The sequence below is a fragment of the Homalodisca vitripennis genome, chromosome 4 (genome assembly GCF_021130785.1).
Source record: "Homalodisca vitripennis isolate AUS2020 chromosome 4, UT_GWSS_2.1, whole genome shotgun sequence".
Lineage (NCBI taxonomy): Eukaryota > Metazoa > Arthropoda > Insecta > Hemiptera > Cicadellidae > Homalodisca > Homalodisca vitripennis.
In genome coordinates, this window is record NC_060210.1 from 70,158,295 (window position 1) to 70,183,362 (window position 25,068).

At 36.2% G+C, this 25,068-nt stretch overlaps 1 protein-coding gene across 6 annotated transcripts in view; it reads left to right on the top strand.

The window, feature by feature from the left end:
- Positions 1 to 25,068, top strand: part of LOC124359488 (transmembrane protein KIAA1109 homolog) — a 227,975-nt gene that overhangs the window by 24,905 nt on the left and 178,002 nt on the right. For all 6 annotated transcript variants that reach the window (XM_046812256.1, XM_046812252.1, XM_046812254.1 and 3 more), the window contains exons 5-12: positions 6,527 to 6,639; positions 9,194 to 9,340; positions 10,890 to 11,013; positions 18,002 to 18,090; positions 18,824 to 18,922; positions 20,516 to 20,623; positions 22,386 to 22,674; positions 24,193 to 24,348. In XM_046812256.1, the coding sequence (XP_046668212.1) occupies positions 6,527 to 6,639; positions 9,194 to 9,340; positions 10,890 to 11,013; positions 18,002 to 18,090; positions 18,824 to 18,922; positions 20,516 to 20,623; positions 22,386 to 22,674; positions 24,193 to 24,348 (1,125 nt within the window). The remainder of the gene's footprint in view (positions 1 to 6,526; positions 6,640 to 9,193; positions 9,341 to 10,889; positions 11,014 to 18,001; positions 18,091 to 18,823; positions 18,923 to 20,515; positions 20,624 to 22,385; positions 22,675 to 24,192; positions 24,349 to 25,068) is intronic.

Sequence of the window (25,068 nt, forward strand, 5' to 3'; positions counted from 1 at the left end):
AGATCGAAGATTGCGATTAAACCGTTCGGCGTGAGAAGGCTGAGGATAGAAAGGGGAAGTAGTCACATGGCGGATTCCGTGCCCAAAGCACATTCTTTTAAAGATATTGGAGACAAACTGTGAACCATTATCGGAAACTAAGGTGGCGGGGATTCCAAAGTGTTGAAAAAAATGGTTACGAAGTGCTTGCACCGTGAGCTGCGCGGTAGCACTCCGCAATGGGAACAACCAAACAAACTTGGAGAAGGCATCCACACAAACAAGTAGGAACTTATTTCCAGACTTGCTACGCGGGAGAGGCCCAACATAGTCAATGAAAACCTTCTCCAAAGGTTTTTCCGCCACCTCAGATGACAAAAGACCCAACTTGGTATTTTGAGCGGGTTTGCTTAGCGAGCACAGTTCACAAGAACGTACTCGAGCTGCAATATCCCGGTCCATACCTTTCCAGATGAACTGATCCCTAATCTTCGCGATGGTCTTATGAATTCCTAGATGTCCGCCCACAGGAGAAGAATGAAAATACTGAAAGACCATCGGTACAAGAAAGCTTGGCAGCACTAACTTAGGTTTTCTCCGCTGCTTATCACGGCAGCATAGAGCACCTCGGTACAGAAAATAAGGAGGGTGGGCACCTCCGTTTTTAAGCTCATTGATGATAGCAGTCAGCTCGGGATCCTTAAGTTGGTGTGGAACAATGTCCGAAAATGCCAGAGGAAAGTCTAGGAGCACGCCACAACATGGCGGCTCTGATAAATTCTGGTGGTCGTTGGGTAAGTGATACATGCGTGACAGAGTGTCCGCTATGATATTTTGGGTGCCTCGCACGTGCTGCACTGTGAACTTAAGGGCAGAAATTTGGACTACCCAGCGACCAATCTTCCCGAGCTGACGGGGGTGGGCAAGGAGCCAAGAAAGTGCCTGGTTGTCGGTTTCCAACAAAAATTCTTTATGTTCTAGGTAACGCCTGAACTTATTAATTCCAAACACGACAGCCAAACATTCCAGCTCATAAACAGAACAACTCTTCTTCTCACAAGGGGTTAACGTGCGTGAAGCATAAGCTATGGGCTGCCGGATACCATCTACTTCTTGTGATAAAACAGCAGCAACGGCTAAGGAGGAAGCATCAGTTTGCAAGACGAACTTACGACTGAAATCAGGCATAGCCAAGACTGGAGGCTGCATCACTGCCTCTTTCAGCTGCTCAAAAGCAGTCTGTTGCGCTTCACCCCACTCAAACTTGGCACCCTTTTTCCTAAGAGAGTTGAGAGGGGCCGCCACTTCAGCAACATTGGGGATGAAACGACGATAAAAATTTATCATTCCCACAAAACGGGCAATCCCCTTGGCATCCTTAGGAGGAGGAAACTCCCTGATTGCCTGGGTTCTCTCTGGATCAATACAAACACCTCGAGAAGAGACAAGATGACCCAGAAACGATATTTCAGGCTGAGCAAAACTCACCTTTTCAGGATTGACGGTAAGGCCAGACTCTCGCAGCCTAGTTAGAACTTCCTCTAGATGAGTCAAGTGCTCCTCATAACTCACTGTACACAAGCAGGTCATCCAGATAGTTGAACACGAACTTAAATTTGACATCATGAAAGATAGAATCCAGGAGTCTGGTGAGTGTTTGGGCCCCCACAGCCAGGCCCATTGGCACTCGGGTGAACTGGTACAAATTCCAAGGCACACAAAAGGCAGTGAGAGGTCGAGACTCGTGTTTTAGAGGAATCTGATGGTATGCCTGATTAAGATCAAAAATGGAGAAATACTTGGCCTTACCAAACCAGTCGAAAGCAGAATGCAAATCGGGGAGAGGCACGGAGTCAATTTCTATCTGAGCATTGAGCTTTCGATAATCCAGGACCAATCTGGACTTCCCATTAGGTTTCGGCACTAGAAACGCTGGACTGGAAAAATTTGAGCAAGACGGCTCGATCACCCCACTCTTAAGTAAATCATCAATCATATTTCTCAGAATTTCCATCTTGGGCGGAGCAAGCTTATATGGATGGGAACGTACAGGACGGGTGTCTGTAAGACGAATCTCGTATTCCAAGAGATTGGTCGTACCCAGTTTGTCAGTTAGGACTTCAGGAAAACTGGAACAAATCTGCCTTATGTCCTCAGCCTCTTTCGGCGTAAGATGTCCTAGTTGGTCAGGAGGAGTCAAGCTCTTATCTTCCATCTCTAAGGCAGCAGTCCCACGAGACTCGACATCTGAAAAGGGAACGATCACCCGCCTGGCGAAAGCAAAGAAAACATGACTGGAGGCCAAATCCAAAATCATGCCAGTTTTTCCAATAAAATCTGCTCCCAAGATGAAAGGAAAAGTCAGGTCCTTAGCCACCAAAAAGCTCCAATCCCAAGAGAAATAATTAATTTTGATGTGAATCTGGGCACTACAGATAATAGGTAAAGGTGTGCGTGAAGCAGTCCAGCAGATAAGTGAACTAGGCTCAACCTGCCGTATTAGCCCAGAGGATTTTAGATCTTCAAAAAACGACAAAGAAATCAGGCTGCGTGCTGACCCAGAATCAACCAGGGCCTTCTGCACCACATTCCCCACAAGCACATCCAGTTGTGGGCAGGTTGAGCGGGCAGCCCTTACTCCCTGCGCAGCCAGAGCAGCAACCTCCCCTCTCGGCCAACGATGATAACTGCCCCCACGTCTATTTCTTTCTGTTTTCTTTCTGTTCTGTATTAAACCAGCTCCCCTTTTACCATCAAAATTAGGTACATATTTGCCCTCAAAATTACCTTTACGGCACGAGTCGGGCTTACTCGTCCGCAAGCTTACTAGTTTTTTTTATTAAGTGGACAAAACGGTCTAATATGTCCCACTTGCTTGCAGCCATAACAGGTAGGAGGCTGCCTACGGGAAGGAGCAGCTGCTGGCTCAGACTGCACCGGAGCATGGACCGGCCCCGGAGGCAAGTGAGGAAGATGCCTCGACATGGCCTCCCTTTGATCATCCGCATCCTGAACCCCTCTGGAGATGATGGAGAGGCGGTCCAAATCCGCAAAAGATGCGGGACGGCTACAAAAAATCAAACGGGAGCGTTCTTCAGGTTTAATGCCCTCCAAAATAAGGCTCACCAAATCCGTTTCGCTCAAGCTCAAGCGCAACACCCGGGCTACATCCCGTATCTCCCCGACAAAATGGCTCAACGTCTCGTCTGGTGCCTGAGGACGGTAAACGCGTTCCACCCGCAAGCGCTCCCTAACCCGAGCAGGTACAAAGAACTCCAAGATCTCGGCGTGGAACTGGTCAAATGTGGCACCTCGCTTAAGGCAGTCTAGAAGGCGATCAAAAAGCGGCCTTAAGGAAAACTGCGCTAAAATCTGCATAAGCATGGCATCTGTCATACCAGGAAATTCTCTTAGCTTAAAAACTTCCAGAAGGAAATGGATAAGTAAATTAGTGTCAAGTCCATCAACTCTGGGGAAGTGTTGTAAAACACTCCCCAAAGGATGAGGCAGTTTGCCAAAGCTAGAAAAGGAAGGCACAACTATAGATGATGCCTCACCAGCCGCTTCAGGAGGGCCACTACCCATCGGAGACATAGTAACTCTGGGAGTCTCGAAAGAAAGAGCCGGTGGATGGTTAGCAAAAGTAATGGTAGTGGGAACCTCTGTTGGAGTGACAGCGGTAAATAGTACCCCCTTCTCTTTCACCGAGCGCACCTCACTCAAACCATCTAAGGCTTGTTTTAATTTATTACTGGCCGAAAAAGCCCAACTTTTAATATCAGAGTCTAAACTAGGAGCTGACATAAGTAAAACTATTCTGTCACGCCAATGTAAAAGCTGAGATGCCAATCTAGCCTTTGCTGACCCGGACATGGGAAGTGACTCAAAATTAATGTCGTCTTCTAACTCTTCCATTCGGGTTTTACAAAACTCAAATTCAGTATTAATTTGGAACTCTGCATTCCAGCTGCGGTCCAACGCTATACAAGCCCGTAATTGAGCTCTTAATGCCCTCACATCTCCCTCGGGCTTCTGTCCTCTCGCCAGGACCTCAAAAACCAACTCGGGCTTGCGCAGATGTTCAGGCACCAGGGAAAACGCCATACCAAACAATTCAGACAAAATAAATACAACAAAGCGTACACAACAATTACTTAGTAACCTAAGTGGACTCAACTCACAAAGGGCTTACACTGACGAGGTCCAAGTGAAGAACTTAATACCTGCCACCTAATAGAAGGATACCCTGCAAATATACACTAACCACAACCTACAAACACAGAAGCAATAAATATAACAAAACAACACATTGATAGGGGAGAAGTAGAGTACAGTTAGATAAATTTAGCGGTTAAGCAATTTAGAGTCCCTTGCTCCCTGCAAAGGGTAAGTCTGCAGGAAGCAAGACACTAAACCAATTCCACCCGGTATCCTGTGCTAGGGCGAGCTCCTAATAAAAAAGTTGTGTACTCTGACCTCCCCCTACCTAACACTAACCTACACCAACAAACAAAACCAGAACTGAGAGACAGCTGAGAGAGCAGCTAACCACGCTCTGCTACCATTGAAACCGTACATCGCCGCTGGCACACCCACAGCAAACCATCAGGGAAGCGCGCGCCCATGGTGGCGAACGGGATGCCGGATCAAGACTAAACTAGGTAAAAAAAAAGAACACCGTGGTCAGTATACTCAGGTTCATTTACTAAGACACACATAGGCCTATCCAGTCAATATAAATAAATATGTATATATACTATAAATAAAAAAAAATAAAAAAAATAAAAGGTGCCTGCAGTAGTAGATACCTCAAACAATCCTTGTCAGGTGCACCTGCATACAAAAATTAGAAACGCCATAATTTGAAACAAGAAATGCCAATTTCACCCGGTATCCTTCGGCTAAGGGCGGGCTCCTAATGAAATCCAAGAAATAACTAAATAATATCTAAAACTAACTTAAAATTAAATAACAAAATATAAACTATATAAATGGCAACAATAACAATATCACAGGGTATCACAGATGTTGACTGGTAGAAATGTCCATCATGGTGGCCGTCCTTCAGTAGAGCGCAAAAGCGAAGGTTCTCTGCGACCACGCATGATGGAGAGATGACAGGAGGAAACAATTCATCCCTTGGACCCTGAAACCAGGTTTCAGCCTAGTACCCTTTTAAAGTTAATAATAATTAATAAATAGTTGCCAAACAATCTAGAATTTTAATAAAAGTAAAGTTGCCAAAAGTTATCTATCAAGAATTTTAAGTTAAGTTAAATTACCAAAATTTCAAAATATCACAGACCAATCAATTACTGATAAAAATTAAAATAAACCTTAATATAGAAGCTGGTAACATTAGAAAACAATAAATAAACAAGATATTCCATTTAAAAGACTAAAACAATAAGTTATAAAGGAATTTATTTGAGGTATACGCAGTAGCCTACCATACGTAACAATTTGGTTCAAACATTTTTAAAACAGGCATTTATTGACAGAATAGGCTCAAAATTGGTGAAAAGCAGGGGAAGGGCATTCTGCACTTAAAATAAAATTCCCAACTCAAAACAACTACCCCAAAGAAAGTTAGTATGAAAATCCCCTCTGTCACAGAACAAAATTTAAGCGTTTTACTCTTGGTGAAAAAAAAAAATTTAATTATTAGAAAAAAAAACTGATGGCCAAAAGTAGCAGCCTATTAACAGGAATCTAAATTTAAAATTTGATGGCAGAAGGCCTTAAATTAACCAAGTAGGCTATAAGGGGGAGTTATGGGCTAAAAGACCCGAAGAACGTTACATCTCTCAGAAAGGCTTAAAAATTTAGTAAAATGAACCTTCAGCAGTCTCTCTGGGTTTGTTTACAAAAACTACATAACAAGTGACACATTACAAACAATATTGGCTGCAGAATAAAAAAAGAACTGTAACATATAGCCTAGGACTGGTCCTCACTGAGAGACAGAAAATTAATTTAAGCCAAATAGAAGGGGTGAAAACTAATAAAAGTGTAAGAGAATTAATTTGAAAGCCAATTTAAAAATTAGTTAACAGCCAGAAGTACTAAAATTTAATAAAAGCAAAACTACAATTTGGAAAACCATGTGCTCTTAACCTTCACAGTTTGAAAAATAAAAATAATCACTAAAAATTTAAAAGAAAGCAAAACTTACTCATCAGTTAGGGGCCGTAAACTTAGCCGCACATGTCAGAAGGAAATCAGCTCAGCAAATAAACAAAACACTTAATTAAACTAATATATTAAACTGGAGCTACTCCTAACTTGTACACCACGGCTCGGAGTCTTTGCCACTCTGCCGGAAAGGCCAAACGCCTTCAAAAGGTCAGTCGCCTCTGCAGCCAATAAACCACACACACACTATATAAAACACACATGAGCTGGGGAGATATAGGTATTGAACCGGCTCAAAATGTATTACTGATGTTTTGACTATAAAATGTGTTCAATTCTAACATAATAAAGGTTCACACAATTATGAAGCATAAATTTAACTTTTGTTATTAATGCTAACTTGCTGTTGTAGAAAGAGAAGCACATGATCCAGGAGGGTCACGACCCCGACCCCAGCCTGGCGCCGGCTCTTTGGGCAAGAGTTGGCGCGATCTCATCCCTGTCATCAAAGTTGATGTCTCTTCTGTAAGTGTCTTAAATATTCACACTTAGTATATACTATAAAGTAATAGTGATTCTGTTTTCAAATTGGTACACAAATAACAATTCAATTTAAAATGGATGTAACTGTTTTCTTATGTTTTTTAAACAAACTTGAGCTGTTACTTAAGATTTTCTGATCATCTTTTATTTCAAAGGGAGGAAAAGCCTGAAAACCTAATGATGGTTTTTTTCTTGTGATGCTCATGTTTTTTTTTTACTTATGTGACAGGCTTTAAGTGATAAATTTCTTAATTTATCTTTGGTGAAGATTAGCACAATACATAAACAGTTACACAGCATGGTTTGCATTTAAATAACAGAGGAAAATACTGGCTTGCAAGGAGAATTTGTGAGGAACTAGTTGAAGGGACTAAACTGGAAACGCTTGTACCCAAGAACACACCCAACACCCCAATGCAAGTCCAGCGAAAAGAAAAAAATCCAGCATCGTCAAACATCTGCTGCCGCACAGCAACATTGACTCTACCGAGGTGATAAGTTTCATAGATCTCACTTTCAGCTCGGAGCCACTAATAGTTGAAGAGGAGGAGAATCAGAATCAGAATATTCTTTATTAACAATTTCTTCAAGAAATGTTATTGTGTCATATGTGCAAAATCATGTTTTATAAAATACACAATAAAATGTATAACATTAAGTCCTAGTCATTTGAAAAAAATCATCCATAGATTAAACTGGATTGTCCATTAGGAGATTCTTCAGTTTCTTCTTTAATGTAGCACCAGTTTCTTCCCTGAGATCTTGAGGTAGGTGGAGAAACTAACATCCTCAAGGAGGTGCAAGTGGCAGTGAAACCAATCCTTTAAACCCAAATGTTCAACTCTCTTTAGTCTAAACTTTGTTTTTAAAGTTAAAAAAGATATGTAAGAACAATGCTGTTTTTAAATAAAAGAACTTCTGGTAAAGAATATTTTAGAATGTTTAACCATACCATCTCTGTATATCTATAGTTGTTTAATTTTTATTCCTAGTTACTTAAATTTAGAACATATAAATCACCATGATGACAGTTATAACACTCGTTTTAATGGTAAACTGAAGGTTCTTGCACATAAGCAACATTATTTGTAAGTTTACCAAGTTACATGGGAACTAAATTTTATAATAAGCTTCCTGTCCATATAAAGCAGCTGACAAAGTCTTGTTTTAAGAATGTAATAACAATTTACTAATAAGTAAAGCTTATTGTGGAATATCCGAGTTTTTGCAGGAAAATCTGTAGCTCATGTAACCTAGTTTTAAATTTGTGACCATCAGATGTTATGTTTATAATATTTTATATGTAACTTGTTTGTTTAAATTGTATATATTATGTTGCTATTATTGCTATTGCTATATATATATATATATATAGCACTATTGTAAATTAACACATGTATAGTATTTTATATATCTTTCCATAAATATTATAGTGGAGCAACCCTTTCACACAACATTGATAGTTGTAAAATTGTAAATGTTATGTTGCAATAAAGCTCTTGATTCTTGAAAAGAGCACAATATATTTACCATAAGATGAAATACCATTATTTCTTCTGCAATGTTCTTGTCTCTTATAAAAGCATTTGGTAAATCCTTGATTTTCTTGAATACAATAATGCAGCCAATTATAAAAAAAGATTTATACTTATTCGACAGTTACCATCAAAACACTATTCTAAATGCAGTGTCTAAACGATTGAAAACATTGATTTCCAAGAAACTTGTCAGTTGTCTTAAAAAAATAAATTCTTGCACTCTTTGTTGAACTTTGAATTCAGAAAAGAAACATTTTAATGTTATTCATGTAATAGTATATCCAGTCCAACATTACCAAAGTTCAGAATGTTAAGTTAATTGTGTCTCTTAATGTGGTAAATGGGATAACTAAAAAAAATAAAAATATACTCTTCCATCAGCTTGTATTTATGCGACAATAGTTGTTATTAACATAAACATAGCCGGTTTCAATTTCTTTTTCAATCTATTTAATAATTCTCTTAGACAAACAAGTACTGTTACCCATTTAACAAAATAATTGCCTTTGAAAAATTGCTTAAAGGAATACAGGAATACTTTATTGCCTATTGGTGTAAGATCAGAGAATCGTTTGGAACATTTTAGGGGGAAAACTTAAAGCCTATAAACCTGAAAATAATCAGTTTATAGTGTATGAGTTGGTATGTATGAATAAAATAATTAATCTTGGTAATCAATCTAATTAAAATATTATGCAATATTTTAATGCTCAATGTAAATAATTTCACAATTTAATAATTATTACTTAGTTCTATATTTGAAGTTTTTTTACCTGATATTTAATGTTATATACTTGTCTAGTAATATTATTGTATTTGAAAAATGTAAAATTAAAAATAATTTTAGCTAGTCTGTTTCTTATTGATTTTTTATAGCTTACCTTCAAAAAGGGTTTATAATAATTTCTTGAAATTAAATGTTTACCAACTTGTAATGGAGGAAATAAAAGAATGATTAAATAACTAAAACACAAATCACCATGACTTATTTGATGTAGGGCCGGGTGGTGTTTGGAAACAGACTAGTGCCAACCACTCTATCTATCCTGGTGGAGGAGGCACACTTTGTCTACTCTACCAAACCTGCAGCATCCAGACTGGACCACTTCATGCACTTTGCCAAGTGCAAAGCAGAGAACTTCAAGGTCAGCTTAGATTAATTGCAGTTTCTTGTTTTCATTTTATCAAAATTATGTATATAGTACTTGTAAAGTATAATTGTATTTATATAAACAATCTAATATTTGGTGCTTTCTGGAAAATGCATTTTACTATTGACACTACTACAGTGATATTAACTGTGTCTCTATATAGCCTAATGGCTTATAAGGACATAGCAAAATAAGAATCTAATTGTTTTTGTGTCATTGCAGTTACTGCTAATATGGGCTAAAATGTATATTTGATTTAAACATATGTTATTTGGTGTTTATGAAGCCAGCAAAGTTTATAATTTAAGAGTTGTTTTAGAACAACATGAGCAAATTATCTACTAAATATTCTGATTATTATCAAACTCCATTTTTCTTTTTCTTTAGGATGTGACCAAAGGTTACTGTATTTCATTATAAAAATCCTACTTGAAAGCTACACATATTTCATGAGTTAATAATAGTTCAAAGCTATATGTTTTTAACCTATTAGTTTAATTCAATTTTTCCTGCAATGCATGGATCACAACTAGAAATTAATCTAGCTGAAAACGTAGAGGTTTCCTATGAATGTTGTAGCAACCGAGCTTAGTTATTGCAATGTTGTTTTATTTTTATGTTTCAAAGAAACTAGGCCATAATTAAAGCCTACCTTTTTTAATTATTTTGTTATATTTATTTATGCTTATCATTATCATTATTTATGCTTATCATAAAACCTTTTTCTTTTAGTTTTGTTAATATTTTTAATTTTGTCAATACTAGAATTGTTTTTAAACCAAGAATTACTTATATATCTTTTCAGCAAATGTTATTAATAAGTAAGGAATTTAAAAATTTGAACTTTTTATTCCAATAAATTAAAAATGTAATAAAAAATGTTACTATAACTACCAAGTAAAATCTTCTCGCTCAGCACAGATTTTGTAGCATTTGTACACAATTTGGGAATAAATAAAAACATACAACTAAACATTTCACATAATTATTTCATCTTTGAAATAATATAGTACAAAAAAGTATTTATACAACGAATACTTATTTTACAAAGTAATAAATTCACTTTGTTCATATTTAGTCTTTAGGTTTACAAAAGAACAAAATAGTATTGACATTTACTAATCAATAATAAAATTGTATTTGTAAACTTGTGGTAATTTTGTAAGCAGAGTAGGTTGTAGTTTTTAGGCACAACACAGTGCAAGTATCAAGAATACATTATTATTTTTCACATACAGTTGGTATAACTGTACACAACCTCAACTCAAAAATCTGTAGAAAGTATATTGGCATCTTCTAGTATAAATTGTAACTAACTGCAGAATAGCACATTTAGAAATCACACTGAGGTTGTGCAAGCAAATGCCATGTCTATCTAATCTGAAAGTCCATGTCAGGTCTGCGTAACAACTGCACGAGTAACGGTTGTGAATCTAGCCAATGGGTTAAATCAATCCGTAGGTACATATTTCTGTATTGCAAGACCAGTCATAGTAATATTTTAATCGTGGTAATTAATCTGTGGCACATTTTGTGGTGTTAGGTGATTCTCGCACCTAGCCCCAAATATACAGGAATGGCAGATGATCCTCCAAGATACATGGGTGAAGGTTTTGTTGTTCTTTCTTCCAACAATGTTGAACTCTACTACTACATGGATGAACCAGGTAATGTTAATAACTGTCTGTCGCAGTTGTAGTATTTTGTTTCTAATAAAACATTTTATTTACATTTATCAGATAAAACCTTTGGTATTTAAATGGAATTGAGTACCCTATTGTTTTTAGAATTTATGAGACTGATATAATGTTGAAATGTAGGTAAGCAAGTTTTATTTACAGGTTAATGCTAAACAAACTTCTTAACAGCTAATTTTATTGTGTATGATGATAATGTGCTGAGTCTTTATAGTCACTCACTAGCGAATTCAACCCACAAAGAGGCAACAATAAAACACTGGAAATATGCGGCTATAAATGTCAAGTTACTCAGCTCATATACTAGGTTATTTTATAAAAGCAACTTTTGTCTCTCCATATGAAAGATTTTGATTTTGTTATAGAAACAAAAGAAATTTTTTTTCTAATGTTGTTTGAAATATAGTGATATGATTAGGTCCAGATTCAATTTTGTCATCCCTATTTCTCTCTGTTGCAATTATTGGGTTGTGTTTTCCCTTTCAGGTCCATTTAATATTTAGGTAAAACTAAGTATTTCACTTGTTTATTAAAACAGTTATTTTATTTTTTGACGGCTGATAAGTTTTGTTCGTTTCTCACGTATTCACTAAGAACTTATTCTAATAAATAAAGAAGGGATTATGTATAAGACAAGTATTTTAACCCTTTGAACGCCGATATAAATTTAGTATTTTTTTAGATTACGCTCATTTAAGGTGAAAAAATAAAAATGAAAATTCCTTAAAGCTAATTTTTTTATTCATTCCTAAATGACTAATAGTCACACCAAAAAAAATTGTTACAATAATGTAATACTTGAATTAAAATATACACATTTTTTCATAATAATGGAATAATTCAATCAAAATCAAATTTAGGTTACAGAGTAATCAAATGCATGTGATGAAAAATATGAAAACTATATACACGGATAAGAAAACAAATAAAGTGTAATATGCTGATCTTGATTAGTTTCATAAGTTTGATAATAATAGATTTAGGCAGTTGTACGGTAAACTTCAAAACAAAAATCGGGATGAAGCCATGGGGTCTCGGGACATGACTTGCAGCCATAATTACACAACAGAAAAGAAACAATAAAAACTTTATTATAACACCTAAAACATGGTAACAATAACTTTTTACAACTGTTTTGTATAAGGAATGACAACACAAGAACAATTCCCAAACGCAAAATGCGTGCTCCACTGACAGTCGGTAATGGCGGATAGTATTGTCATCGGCGTACAGACGGGAGTGGGAGAACAGCTGCCAGCAACAAAACAATTTACTGTTTACCTACTGCAGCCAGCTGACAGCTGCAACTGGATTATTTGGTAAAGCCAGTACATTACTTTGTATTGTGGCTTATGTATTGAACTTACAGTATAAACTTCAAAAACAGTAATAAAATATATTTTTATCGATCAGCGGATTATTTTGTCTTTGGCGTTATAAGACCAAAAAACATCGCGGATTATTCCGTCTACGGCGTGCTAAGGGTTAAGTAACATATATTTTTATTTGTTAAAAGAAACAAATGTTCATACAAAGAAATGCAAACAACAAGACTTTTGACTTTTCAAACTGAAATATAACTGAAAGAATATTTGTTGTCTGATGCCTATGTGAAAAAGTATGTTTACCCTCCTACTGGCCAGTAACTCATTTGACTTCCTCTAGGCTCACTCTGTAATGGCCAGCGACTCATTTTAAGTTGTTGTGTCATCTCTGTTTCTATGACTATCTAACCATAAAACGAAGCTTTAATTCTAACAATAATTATATCTGCGTGTTCTCAATGAACAAAACTTTCCCAATAAGGTATTGAAATTTTTGACCTCATCACATGACTTTATCAACTTATAAAGTGGTCTCATAGTTAGCGCCAGCTGCAAAGTTTAAAATTCAGCGAGAAGGTTAAATCCTACTTGTATTTATTTCCAAATATATCGAAGGGAATTTTTGTTTTGTGAGAATGGAACTTAAATCATTAAAAAGAACAGCTCTTTCTAAACACTTGTTTTTTTATAGTCTATATGTTTTCTTTGTATGTATAAACAGTTGGTTGCCCTTGCAACTGCACTATTGTGTGTTCTCTATAATGGCAAGCGATTCAAATCTAATCTTTTTTTGTTTTAATCCTCCGAGCGCTTTTCGTCGTGGCCGTGACTAATTAATGCCTATTATGATGGCAAAGTTGCGGCCACGACTATTTAACAGCGCTTGAAGAGTTTTGAAGAGTTTATCCAACTTCTGGACAAATGTTTTACTTTTCTTTCTCGAAATAAGAAAAAACTTGTGGTCTGTGGTGACTTTAATGTGGAAGAAAAATCACGGGAAGAGAACATTTTTACAAACATGCTCATTAGTCATGGCCTATACATTTCAAACAGACTACCCACAAGAGGCCCAGCGTGCCTAGATTCCATGGCTACAAATTTTGATTCTTGGGATTATAAGGTGGAAGTCATTGAACCTATGATTGCGGACCATAGTGCAGTTATTATGACAATAAAGTCAAGCTTGGGAAATGGTAAACACAAAGAAGTTTCATGGCATGATAAGTATAGTTTTACAAAGCGCGTCATCAAGGATGAACAGCTGCCTTTACTAAGGAGGGCTCTAAATAACGTAAACTGGCCAATTGAATTGGGTGATCACTATTTATCTGAGCACTCCTTTGATAGATTTCTTCAAACCTTTAATTACAATTTTGACATACTTTTTCCATTAAAACCTTTTAAAAAAAATCCAGAAAACGGAACTAAATGTCATTTTAAAGATAAATCTTGGTATACGGCAGACTTGCGCAGGCTTAAAAACTTAGTAGTTCTTCTAAATGATCATTATAAATCAGCAGTCTCACCAAAAGACTGTGATGAGTACTATGCATTATATTGTAAAACAAATAAACAGTACAGACTGGAAGTAACAGAAGCTAAGAAGGCCTTCAATGTCCACACCATCAGGTCATCCTCCAACATGTGTAAAGCGGCCTGGGATATTATAAACTCACACAGACCCAAGAAGCCATATGCTTCCTGCTCAGAAAGTCCCGACAACATAAACAATTTCTTTATAGAGGCTGTTGAAGAGATAGTGACAAACCTTCCGGAGATGGACTTTAACCCTCTGTATATTGCGAATAGGCCTAAGCCTATATTAGACCACTGGTTAGAGGTGCGGCCACTAGATATTATAAAAATAGTAAATAGGCTAAAGAACTCTAGAAGCCCGGATATCTATAGTGTTCCTTGCTTTGTTTTGAAAGCGGTGATCCATGAAGTAGCAAACCCTCTATCAGTAGTAATAAACAAGTGTCTTAGTCGAGGTATCTTTCCAGATGCTTTGAAGATTGCACGCACAGTCCCCATCTACAAGAAAGGAAATCCTGAGGAACTGGTGAATTACAGGCCAGTTTCAGTTCTGCCAGTGGTGTCTAAGGTCATGGAGTCAATAATGAAAAAACAGTTGGTTGATTTTTTTGAGTCCAACAATCTGCTCAGCAACACCCAACATGGCTTCAGAAGTGGACATTCTACAACCACTGCCTTATTATCCATAGCATCAAAGATAATGGAAGCTTTCGAGGCTGGCGAATCAATGGCTCTTGCGCTCTGTGATCTGAGCCGAGCATTCAATTGTGTGCCGCATAAGATACTACTTAGCAAGCTAAATTCCTATGGGATCGAAGGAACAGTTCACAAAACTATTTCCAGCTATCTCGAAAATAGACAACAGAGGGTATCCCTTGGTGGGGCTACTTCAGGAAGTAGAGAAGTCATGCATGGAGTGCCACAAGGTTCCATCCTGGGACCTTTGCTCTTCTTAATTCTTGTGAATGATTTAAGACTGGGAGGCAGGGCAGTGCTGTTTGCAGATGACACTACGCTCCTGTCCAGAGGAAAGCTGATACACTCCGTGCTTCAGGAAGCCGAGGACTTGTTAGCAGATGCCAAGAGGTGGTTCACCACAAACAAACTAAAATTAAACGAAGAAAAAACACAACTGATATTCTGTACTCTAAAAAATGGAGATGTCATAGAGGACTGTGATGAGGCCGTTAAATTACTCGGTTTCTGGCTGGACCCGAAGTTAAATTGGAATTGCCACATAGACAAAGTCTGCACAAAACTCTCCAGGGTTATCTTCTTGCTGAGAAAACTGAAAAACGTGGTACCAGAGCGGTGCCTGGTAACGGTGTACCACACACTTTTTCACAGCCACCTAGCCTATGGTATTCTGCTCTGGGGCCATGCATCAGCATGCAGCAGAATACTTGTTCTCCAAAAGAAGGCGCTACGCATCATTACATCTTCAGACCATCTGGAGCATTGTAGGCCTATTTTCAAACGCCTCAAGGTATTAACGGTTCAAGGCCAATATGTAATGAACTCGCTTATATACATAAAGGAGAATGAATCACTGTTTGGGAGAAGACAAGATGTCCATGGCTACAACACCCGCCATGCAAAAGACCTAAACACCCTTAAATGTAGACTTTCAAAATCGTTGAACAGTTTTCCAATAGCAGCGGTCAAACTATACAACAGCCTACCGGAAAGCATCAGAAATATGAACACTATTAAGTTCAAGGAAGCCATATGGTCCAGACTTACAAGTAGGCCTATCTATGCACTCAAGGAACTTGAAGATGACCCACTGTTCTAGTCCTGCCACCATAAACCTTTGTAAATAGTGTATATAGTTTTAAATACTAGACAAAATTGTTCTGAACAAATTGCAAACAGTTTTAAACAAAATTGACACAGTTTGCAATGACTGGTTTTATCAGTCAAAGACGAAGACATCAAGTATCAAGTAAGTAAGCTTTGTATTATATTCATATTAAAATGACAGCAAAAGTAGTCACATTCGGTATCATTTTAAATATAGATTCGTTATAGTATTATAATCGCGACAATGCATAATTGTGGAGGCAGTGCATTTTTTGACGATACGTTACAACTGTATACTGCTGACAGCTGACTACGGTGTTGATTTTACAAACATGGATTGTGATACTTTGGAACATTCTAGTGAAATTTGGGATGTTTTAGAATATATCTAGTGAAAACGATGCAAGTGACATTGAAGCTCCTGATATTCCTTCAAACATTTTACTTAGTGATTTTTCAAGTGGCAGTGGTGAAGAGTACGAACCGGACCCTAATGAACTTTCAAGCTAGGTTCAAATTATGCCAGTGCACAGTGTGCTAAAGCATAAAAAGGCCGAAGCAGATTTTGGTGCCCTGCTGGCTGTAATACAGGTGTGCACAGGGAATGTTTCCACTTATTAGAACATATCTGGAGAACCCTTAGGCCTGAGAAAAAAAGAAAAGCATCATAAAGCAGTGACTCTGAGTAAACACGGGGAAAAACATTGGGTATATACTTGTGATTTTTTCATTTTATAGTTTGGTTTTTAGTTTAAATCAAAACAAAGTGTATATATTTGTAAAACTTATTAAATTTGGAATAATATAGCTATTTTGAAACTGTGTTTTTGTGTACATAGTGAAATTTTGAGTAGTAGATGTTAGGACATGACAAAATTGTGAAACTTTTTTTTACTTCGGAGGGCTTAATATATAACATGAACAATTTAATTACAAAATTGTATTTTATTTGGTTTTTTAAAAGTGAACTGTAAAAACGCCAAAAAAGCTGTGGCACTAAGGGAGTGGGTATTTGACACTCGGAGGGTTAAGAAATAAAAACTGTTTGGGCATATATTCTTTTGGGTGAAACTAATATATTTTTAAAGTAGAAGAATTGAAATTTTATTTCAGCAGTCTGTCAGTTTTGTTTGCTACTGTTGGCCTTGGCTCCAGATGAATAAGAAGTGCAAGATTTGTGTGTTGTTACTATCATCAGCAGCTGTTGCCCAGGCTGAAAACATCTGTTGAAAAGTCACATGGAGTTGCACAACACCGTATTTGTGTAAATAATGAAAATTACCACACATTATATTTGTGTGCATTTTACTTATTTTCACTATATTTTATACAAAACGTGACGGTTATTAAGACATCATAGGTATTGAATTATATACTTATGAACCTTAATTCCGGTGATAATAAACATTTACAACATGTATTATATTTCAATAAAGAGCTATATTGTACAGTATTTTAAAAATGACTGAATTTACAAAAATAATTTTTACAGAAAAATAAATTGAACTCAATTTTTTTACCAAACTTTTAATGTTTTAGAAAATTAACATTTTTTTCATTTTGTAGCTGAGAATTATAAATTTGTATTTATATAGTAGAAAATCTATTTATGATTACTGTGGTTGCATTTGTTGGATTTGTATGTAAAGCAATATTTATATAGACCTATCAAAAAAAAACCATTGCATTTTTTATTAATTAGCTACTTTTTTGTGTATGTTAGTATAATATGTCATTGTTTTATTGTACACAGTTTTTCATATTTCCTTTTTAAGTAATCAATTGTGGGTCTTATAGCTATTTTTATTTTTCCAAAAATATTTTGGTACACGACAAGGTAACTACTGTGACAAATATATTCATATACTCCTGCTCAAAGTACAACATTTTTAGGATCTTGCTCATATATATTTATTAGTGTTTCTTTGTAAACAATGGAAAAATTAAGTTTTGTATTCGTTAAAAGATGTTTAAAATGGACACTCACATAACAGAACCTGGTCTGGTTTATGCCATTGTTCTAAAACAATTAAAACAAAGTGAGAAATGAGTAAAAACATTTACTTCAATATGAATTCCTCTGATGGAACTATGCATCATAATGCATTGATGGATCGTTACCAATTAGTAGAGATTCTCAGAATTAATGTATAATTATGGAATTAATGTGTTTTTTAATAAAGTTTTTATATGAACAAAGAAGAATTGTATATTGTTTTTCTTCAGTGACATCCTACAAAGGCTTGAGTTAATACTTGATTATAGGTACTAATAAATAATTTGGTTGAGTGCAGGTCTGGTACCAGAACAACCAGAGATGCTGCAGCTGGCCAACGGCGACATTGTTGAGTCTGCTCCACCTATCTGGGGCATGGATATTAAGGTACACATTATCTATCACAACAATTAGCCATCAGTAACTGTTGTATGATATAGTTTACCGATAATACTATGAAAACAGGATATGTCGACCCACATGACGGTTCTCACTGTGTCTTCCCATTACAGTACCTTCAGTGCCCTTTGCTTCCTCAAACAAACTTTTATTAGATGAGTTTCATTTTGCAAAATAATATCACATAGTTTTCAATTGAGCAAAGTAACTTTTATGATACTGATGTTGGAGCTGATTGAAGAGGAGCTGAAATGAATTACTACCTTTTTAGTCTAATAACATGTTAGGTGTTTAAATAATTGTGGAAAAAGTGTAATGGTTTATTGAAACAGTCAAAAGCATTTTACATAGGTTATAGTATGCCTAAAGGTAAAAAAATGCAATCTAAGATTTGAAATACAAAAAACAGTTTATTTTTACTTCCAGATATGTAATTTAACTCATGAAATAATTAATTTTAAGGAACTTGTTAATTAAAAATGTGGGTTATCCTTAACCAATGTATCTTGTTATAATGTAATTTATTACTTCAAACCTGTAATATACAAAGTGTGTAAAGAAATATATGAAAATGTGTATAATTTTTTGCAGTCAGTGTTTTAAGACTCGTATTTATTCCAAGATCGGTTTCTTGAAGTCTCACTGTTGGGTTGGACACTAGAATTACTAGCTAAAAGATAAATTATAAAAAATTAATTAAATACTGTGTATTGTATTGTAGTGTGGCAAGGGTACAGACTTCAGTTATGGACCGTGGGCTGACAGACAACGAGAACATCTGTTCAAATTCTTTTTCCCTCAAGACTGCCAACCTCTCAAAGTGAGTAGACACTCTTTGGTTTACTTTTGTACTATATTAAATTAGATTTAATGAGAATTTAAACATTTCACCCCTAATGTATAGTAAACATTCAATAGCACAGACTTTTTAAAGTTAAGTTGATTTTTTAAATACATACGAGTACAAAAATGTCAAGTCTATCAAACTTCACCGTCTGATTTTTTTCAAAGTAAAAATTCTCATATAAAATATAGCCCTTCCCTGTGTAGTCTTTAATTTAGTTTACTGTATGCTTATGTTTTTTAAAAAAAACCTTGCATTAAAGAAAGGAAGGTACAAAATTCAAACATTGCAAAGAGTTTGCGTAGTTAACCTGTTGACGAGTGCACACAGCATTTGTCATGCCGCTATGACGGTCCATACTGAGTGCCTCATTGACCAGTGACAGACTTTTAGGGAGTAAAATAAAAAAACTTAAATGTTAATAAACTTGTTTATTATAGTTTAAATGTACATAAAAATACATTGTAGATTGTTAAAAGCAATAATCTCGTGTTAAAACTTTCCTAGTGTGTTATACTGCTCAAAACAAGGATATATACAAAGGGCGACCTCACATGATGAACATTCATAGCTGGTTTCTTTTCTTCTTTGTCCAGTTCCAGTGGTGTGTTTGCACACATAGCACTGCCTGAGTAGTTTACGCTTCTTTGTGTCATTCTGGGGGAGTGGCCTTATAAAATGGCGGAGGCCTAGTGGTTCTTGTGTTCCGCCTCCGTAAAATAGTTTTAAAAGTTATCACCAGGTGCCACCACGATACAGGACTAGCAACACTGTACAGCGACACTATTAGGAACAACTGAAAAGTTCCAAAAATCTCCGCTAGACGTCAAAGTAAGTCAGTAAGAACGAACTGACAGTCATTAGTCTGCAACGGAAAATGCCGTGCTCCCTCATATGGGACCAAACGGCAAATGCCGTGCGCACTCATTTGGGTATGTTTTGCTGCACTCGTCAACAGGTTAAAGCATGTTAAAAAAATTTCTGAAAAATGTCATCTCGGATATAAAAATGGTGCCTATACAAAATGTTTTAACTGTATTAAATAAATAAATAAAATACCGTCTCAGATCAGTTATGAGGATGGAAGGGGGTTTTTTGCTCAATATTTTCAGTAATAGTGGAATACGTAATAACATTTGAAACAGAGCGCTTAGACTCACTGACTAGGTGGAATATAGCAATAGTCTTGGAAGGGTTCTCCCTCGAGTCATATAACGGATCTGAGACGGTTGGTCGTGGAAAAAGCAGCTAACTTCTCTAACAATTCTAATTGGGAGATCAGATACTTCTCTAACAATTCTCATACAATAATGTTGTTCAATATAGATTCAAATTATTTGCTAACTTGACTTTGTTATTTAAATAAAATTTAAGAGCACTTTAGACCTATTGATTTATTAATGTCTTTTTAATTATTCATAAGTATATAATATAACATTTAAGAATTAACACATTTATATGCTATTATATGTATATGTAATCATACACTGTTTTTTCATTCTATATTGAAAAAATAGTGTATGATTTGTACTATGTATTGTAATTCAAAGCTAATGTTTTTTTATGAAGGTTACCAAAGCTCCTTTGCCTGGAGAGAAGCGGATGGTACAGTCATTTGACATCAGGCTGAGTACCCTACATGAAGCTACAATTGACATCCTATTTTCTAAAAACAAGGCAAGTATAAACTTGTGATCTAAAGACTATTAAATGTCATAACACGTACCAATATGAGGTTAATTATGCTGTGTATTGTACTTATAATGATTTTGAATAATAGTTTTAATATTAAAATTCTATTAGTTTACTACTCGATTTATTTTTAGTTAGTTTTAAAATTTAACCTACATAAAATCAAAACCAGTTATCTAATGCTCGTGTGAACTCCAATATATCAAAGAAAGTACTTCTTATAATACAATGCTGTTTAAGCTCAAACTAATGGTGTTGCAAGAATAAAGTGTTGGGGGAGGAAGTTAATTTTGTATGTTGACTCGGAAAGAAAGTAGACAATCTGGGGTAACCATCAGCTATGGAAATTTATGCAACCAAAAATTCGTAATATTAATATTAATTACAAATTTTAGGAAATAATCCCAACATCCTTCCTAGATATAGTCCCTCTAAAAATTATAAATTGGACTTGGACAAATGACATGAAATAAGCTTTTAATAAACAATCCTAAACAAGCCTTTTTTAGATTTGAGCACCTTCAAAATGATAAAACAATGTGCAGCTATGGATTTATTTGAAGTACCTTTTTGATGCTTTGAACATTTAGGACATTTATTTTATGTGGTCATTTTATTAGTTTTGTTACTTGGGGTTTATTTAAAACACTTAAAAAAATTACAAACTTAGAAAAATTAACCTGGATATTTTTGAAATATTTTAGTGTAGGAGGGGTTACAAGATTGTTTAATTTAAGAGTTTTAATCTTATATTACCATTTTCAATTGTAATTTTAAAACAAATTCTGAGATACTAGACTGTTTACAATGGTATCCAATCAAGAGGACTTTTATTCAACTGCAGTCCAACTTCAACAGTCTCCTGGATTGGTGTAAAGCAAACAACATGAAACTTAATCTTTCCAAGGGCTCTGTGATGACTTTCAGCCAATGGCACAATCTACGCTATTTCCAGTACACTTTGGGTGGTCATCCACTAGATCTCTACCATAAAAGATTTGGTTGTTATCTCTTGTGCCGATCTTCAATGAGCATGTTTGTGGTTTATGCAGATGCGCACAAAGGATGTTGGAATTCATCATAATGTCAACTCGTGGCATAACATGCCCTGCTGTTTTGAAAACACTCTTTTCATTCTTTTTTGTAAGCACCTGGAGTATGCTAGCCCTATTTAGTTTCCCTACCAACTTGGTCTGATTCTTAAGACTAGTGGGGGATGCGTCAGGGACTGCGCTTTAGGGAGTTGCGACTTCCTGAACTTCAGACTGAGCCTCTTCTTCTGGATCTTCAAGTCAGGCGTGAAGTTGCTGGTATTGTATTTCTTGACAGATTGATGAAAGGCCTGCTCGACTGTCCAATGCTCCTCTCCAAAGTTGATTTCCCTATTGCATCAAGGACTCGGTCACTTGATCTTGTTCGGTAGGCATCAGTACTTACGTGGTTATAACTTCCATGCTCCACTTGAGGGACTGACGAGGCTGGGGAACAGTTTCTGCCATACCATTGATTTCTTAAAGGAAACTGTCACAACAATTCAAAGAAGGTTACTGGCTATCTCCCAATATGCTCCTGCATAAATATTGAAATCAAATTTATTGTATATTCTTATTTTATTGTTATCCATTGTTATATATTAATTCGTAGTTTTTTGTTGTGTGTATACTTAAAGGTTTTACCATTTGAATGAAATAAATACAAATAAAATAAATGTGAGAATGTACTATGGTTGATGTAAGGGTGGGTGCAGGAAACAAATGCAGTACATGTGAACGTTGGGCCGGGTTCATACCTGGAGATGACAATGCCTTGGGTGGTGCTGCCTGACGGTTACACAACCAAAGTGATCGGACAACTTTTACACCTAGAGGCCACCACTAGCTTGACCTACCGCAGCCTCGTGGTCAGTGAGACCCTAGAGTTCACTCTGCGCTCTCGCTACCCCCTCAAGTGGAATGGCCACCAGGAGTGGCTCCTGCATCTCACCGGCTGCAAGGCCTCCGTTTGGTTCATCTACGCCCACAAGGAGTTCTTCCAAGGTACATTAGTGTCATCATGATTAGATTTCAAAATAAAACAGTTGAAGATAAATATTTATTTTTATGAAAATATTTTGATTAATCTACAGAGGGGTGCAAAAGTAGGTATACAGTTTTAGTTGGTTGAAAATACCCAAGTTAGCCACCTGATCAGCTGTGTAATACGTTTGCTACTAACAGCTGGCAATGTTTTCTCATTGTTACTGTTGTTATTATTACACTTCTGTCATCATGGCTGGTTACATGACCAACGATCAACGAAAGTGGGTTTTGAAAGAATATTGGAAGACAGAAAACTGTGAAAGAGTTCGAGAGAGATGGAGAGAAGAGTTTGATACACCACCACCAACCAGATTAAGTATTTATAGACTAAGAGATAAGTTTAACCTTACAGGATCTATCTGCAATGGTCCAAAGACTGGACGACCAATCACTGTCACTACTCCTGAAAACGAAATGATTGTCGCGCAGACTTATGTTCAAAGCCCAAAAAAGTCAAGAAAAAGGGCATCAATTGAACTGGGCATTGAACGCAGATCTTTAGGACGCCTAATGAAACGGTTAGGTTTGAAAATGTACATTCCAAGACTTATTCATGGGCTAATAGAGGACGACCCTGATCGTCGACTGCAGTTTTGCGAGATAATGTTAAACGAGGAACTTCAAGGTGCGGGAATTATTCAAAAAATTGTTTGGAGCGATGAGGCTAATTTTAAGCTTTCAGGTGCAGTCAATAGACACAACTGTGTCTATTACTGTTTTGATAATCCACACTTGACATTCGAAGAACAGCTGAATCAACCTGGAGTAACAGTTTGGGCTAGCATTTCATGTAAAGGTGTCATTGGACCTGTCATTTTTCATAACACTGTAGACCAACATGCATACAGGAACATGCTGACTGACGTTATACCACAAATCAAAATCCAGCAGGGTAATGAGGAATTCTACTTCCAACAAGATGGAGCTCCTGCCCACTATGCGACAATCGTGCGTGACCTACTAAATCGGGAGTTTCCTAACTCGTGGATCGGTCGAAGAGGATCGGTTGAATGGCCAGCAAGATCTCCCGATCTGACACCGATGGATTTTTTTCTTTTGGGGAGTTGTCAAAGACAAGGTTTTTTCGAAAAAACCTCGTGATCTTAATGAGATGGTTGAATTCATTCGCCAAGCTTGCCAAGACATAGATGAAAATAAAGAACTTTGCCGAAAAGTGTGTTTAAGCGTAACTTCAAGGTTACAGCAGTGTGTTGACTGTGAAGGCAAACAATTTGAACACAAAAGGAAGTAAGTGTATTGGTGAAGTACAACACTTTTAAGAGTTAATTTCTGTTTCTTAACGCTCTTAAAATAGATTGTAAAAGTTTAGTTTTTGTAGAAATAAACCTACTTATTCTTTAACATATTTAATTACTGTATACCTACTTTTGCACCCCCCCTGTATACTAAAAGCAAAGTTACCCAGCAAACAAAGTTAAAACTACCATCTACCATGACCATTGTTTTATTGTGCAGATATGGTAAATGACTGGTCTAGTAAGGCACGTCCAGATTTACTACACTTCATTCCCTACACTTGGCGTATCACCCTCCTGCTCAAGGAGTTTGAGTTCATCCTACCTTGTAACGAGTACAACTGGGTGGACTGTTCTTCTCAGAGTCAGGAGAACAGTGAGTAGTCTGATGAGCGTCAATTGTTGTGCAATTTTACTTGGCCATGAAAAGTTATAGTATTTTAGTGTTTTATATTGTTGGATAGTTCAAAAAGCAAAAATATAATTTTATTTGATTCATTTAGGAATAGGAATGTGTTAACACATTGGGTGCGGCGCAGTCACCGGTGACCGCACGCTCTACCGCTTGTTTACTGTTTCAGTGTGGTGTAGCCACTTGCTAGAGCAGGGTTGAAACTACGCCGCAAACTGAACTACGTGATAAATTGATATTCTTCACATGTTGGACAAGTACATATTAGAAATTTCAAATACCCATTAAGCTGTAATAAAACTTACCAAGCTTTGTTGTATCCAAAATATTCAATTGTAAAACTGATTTATTTGTGTTGTTATAATACTCATAAGAGCATCATTCAGAAATTAAATAATGTTTTTAGATATCGTTTTACAACTGCTACGCCAATAAAGGTTTTACTACCAATGAATAGGCCCCTTTCTGTTTCAGCCCAAATCACTAGAATTTACAATTTGAATATATGATCCTACCAAAATGTTTATAATGTGTACACTTTAATACATAAAAAAAATTTCTAATCAGAATCTAGACATAGATCACTGAGGTTTATGATAGTGTGTTAGGAAATATCAATACCGGAATTTTTACTTTAGAATGATTCTTACGGTTCTTATTTTTTATTAAAACTTCCTGTTACTG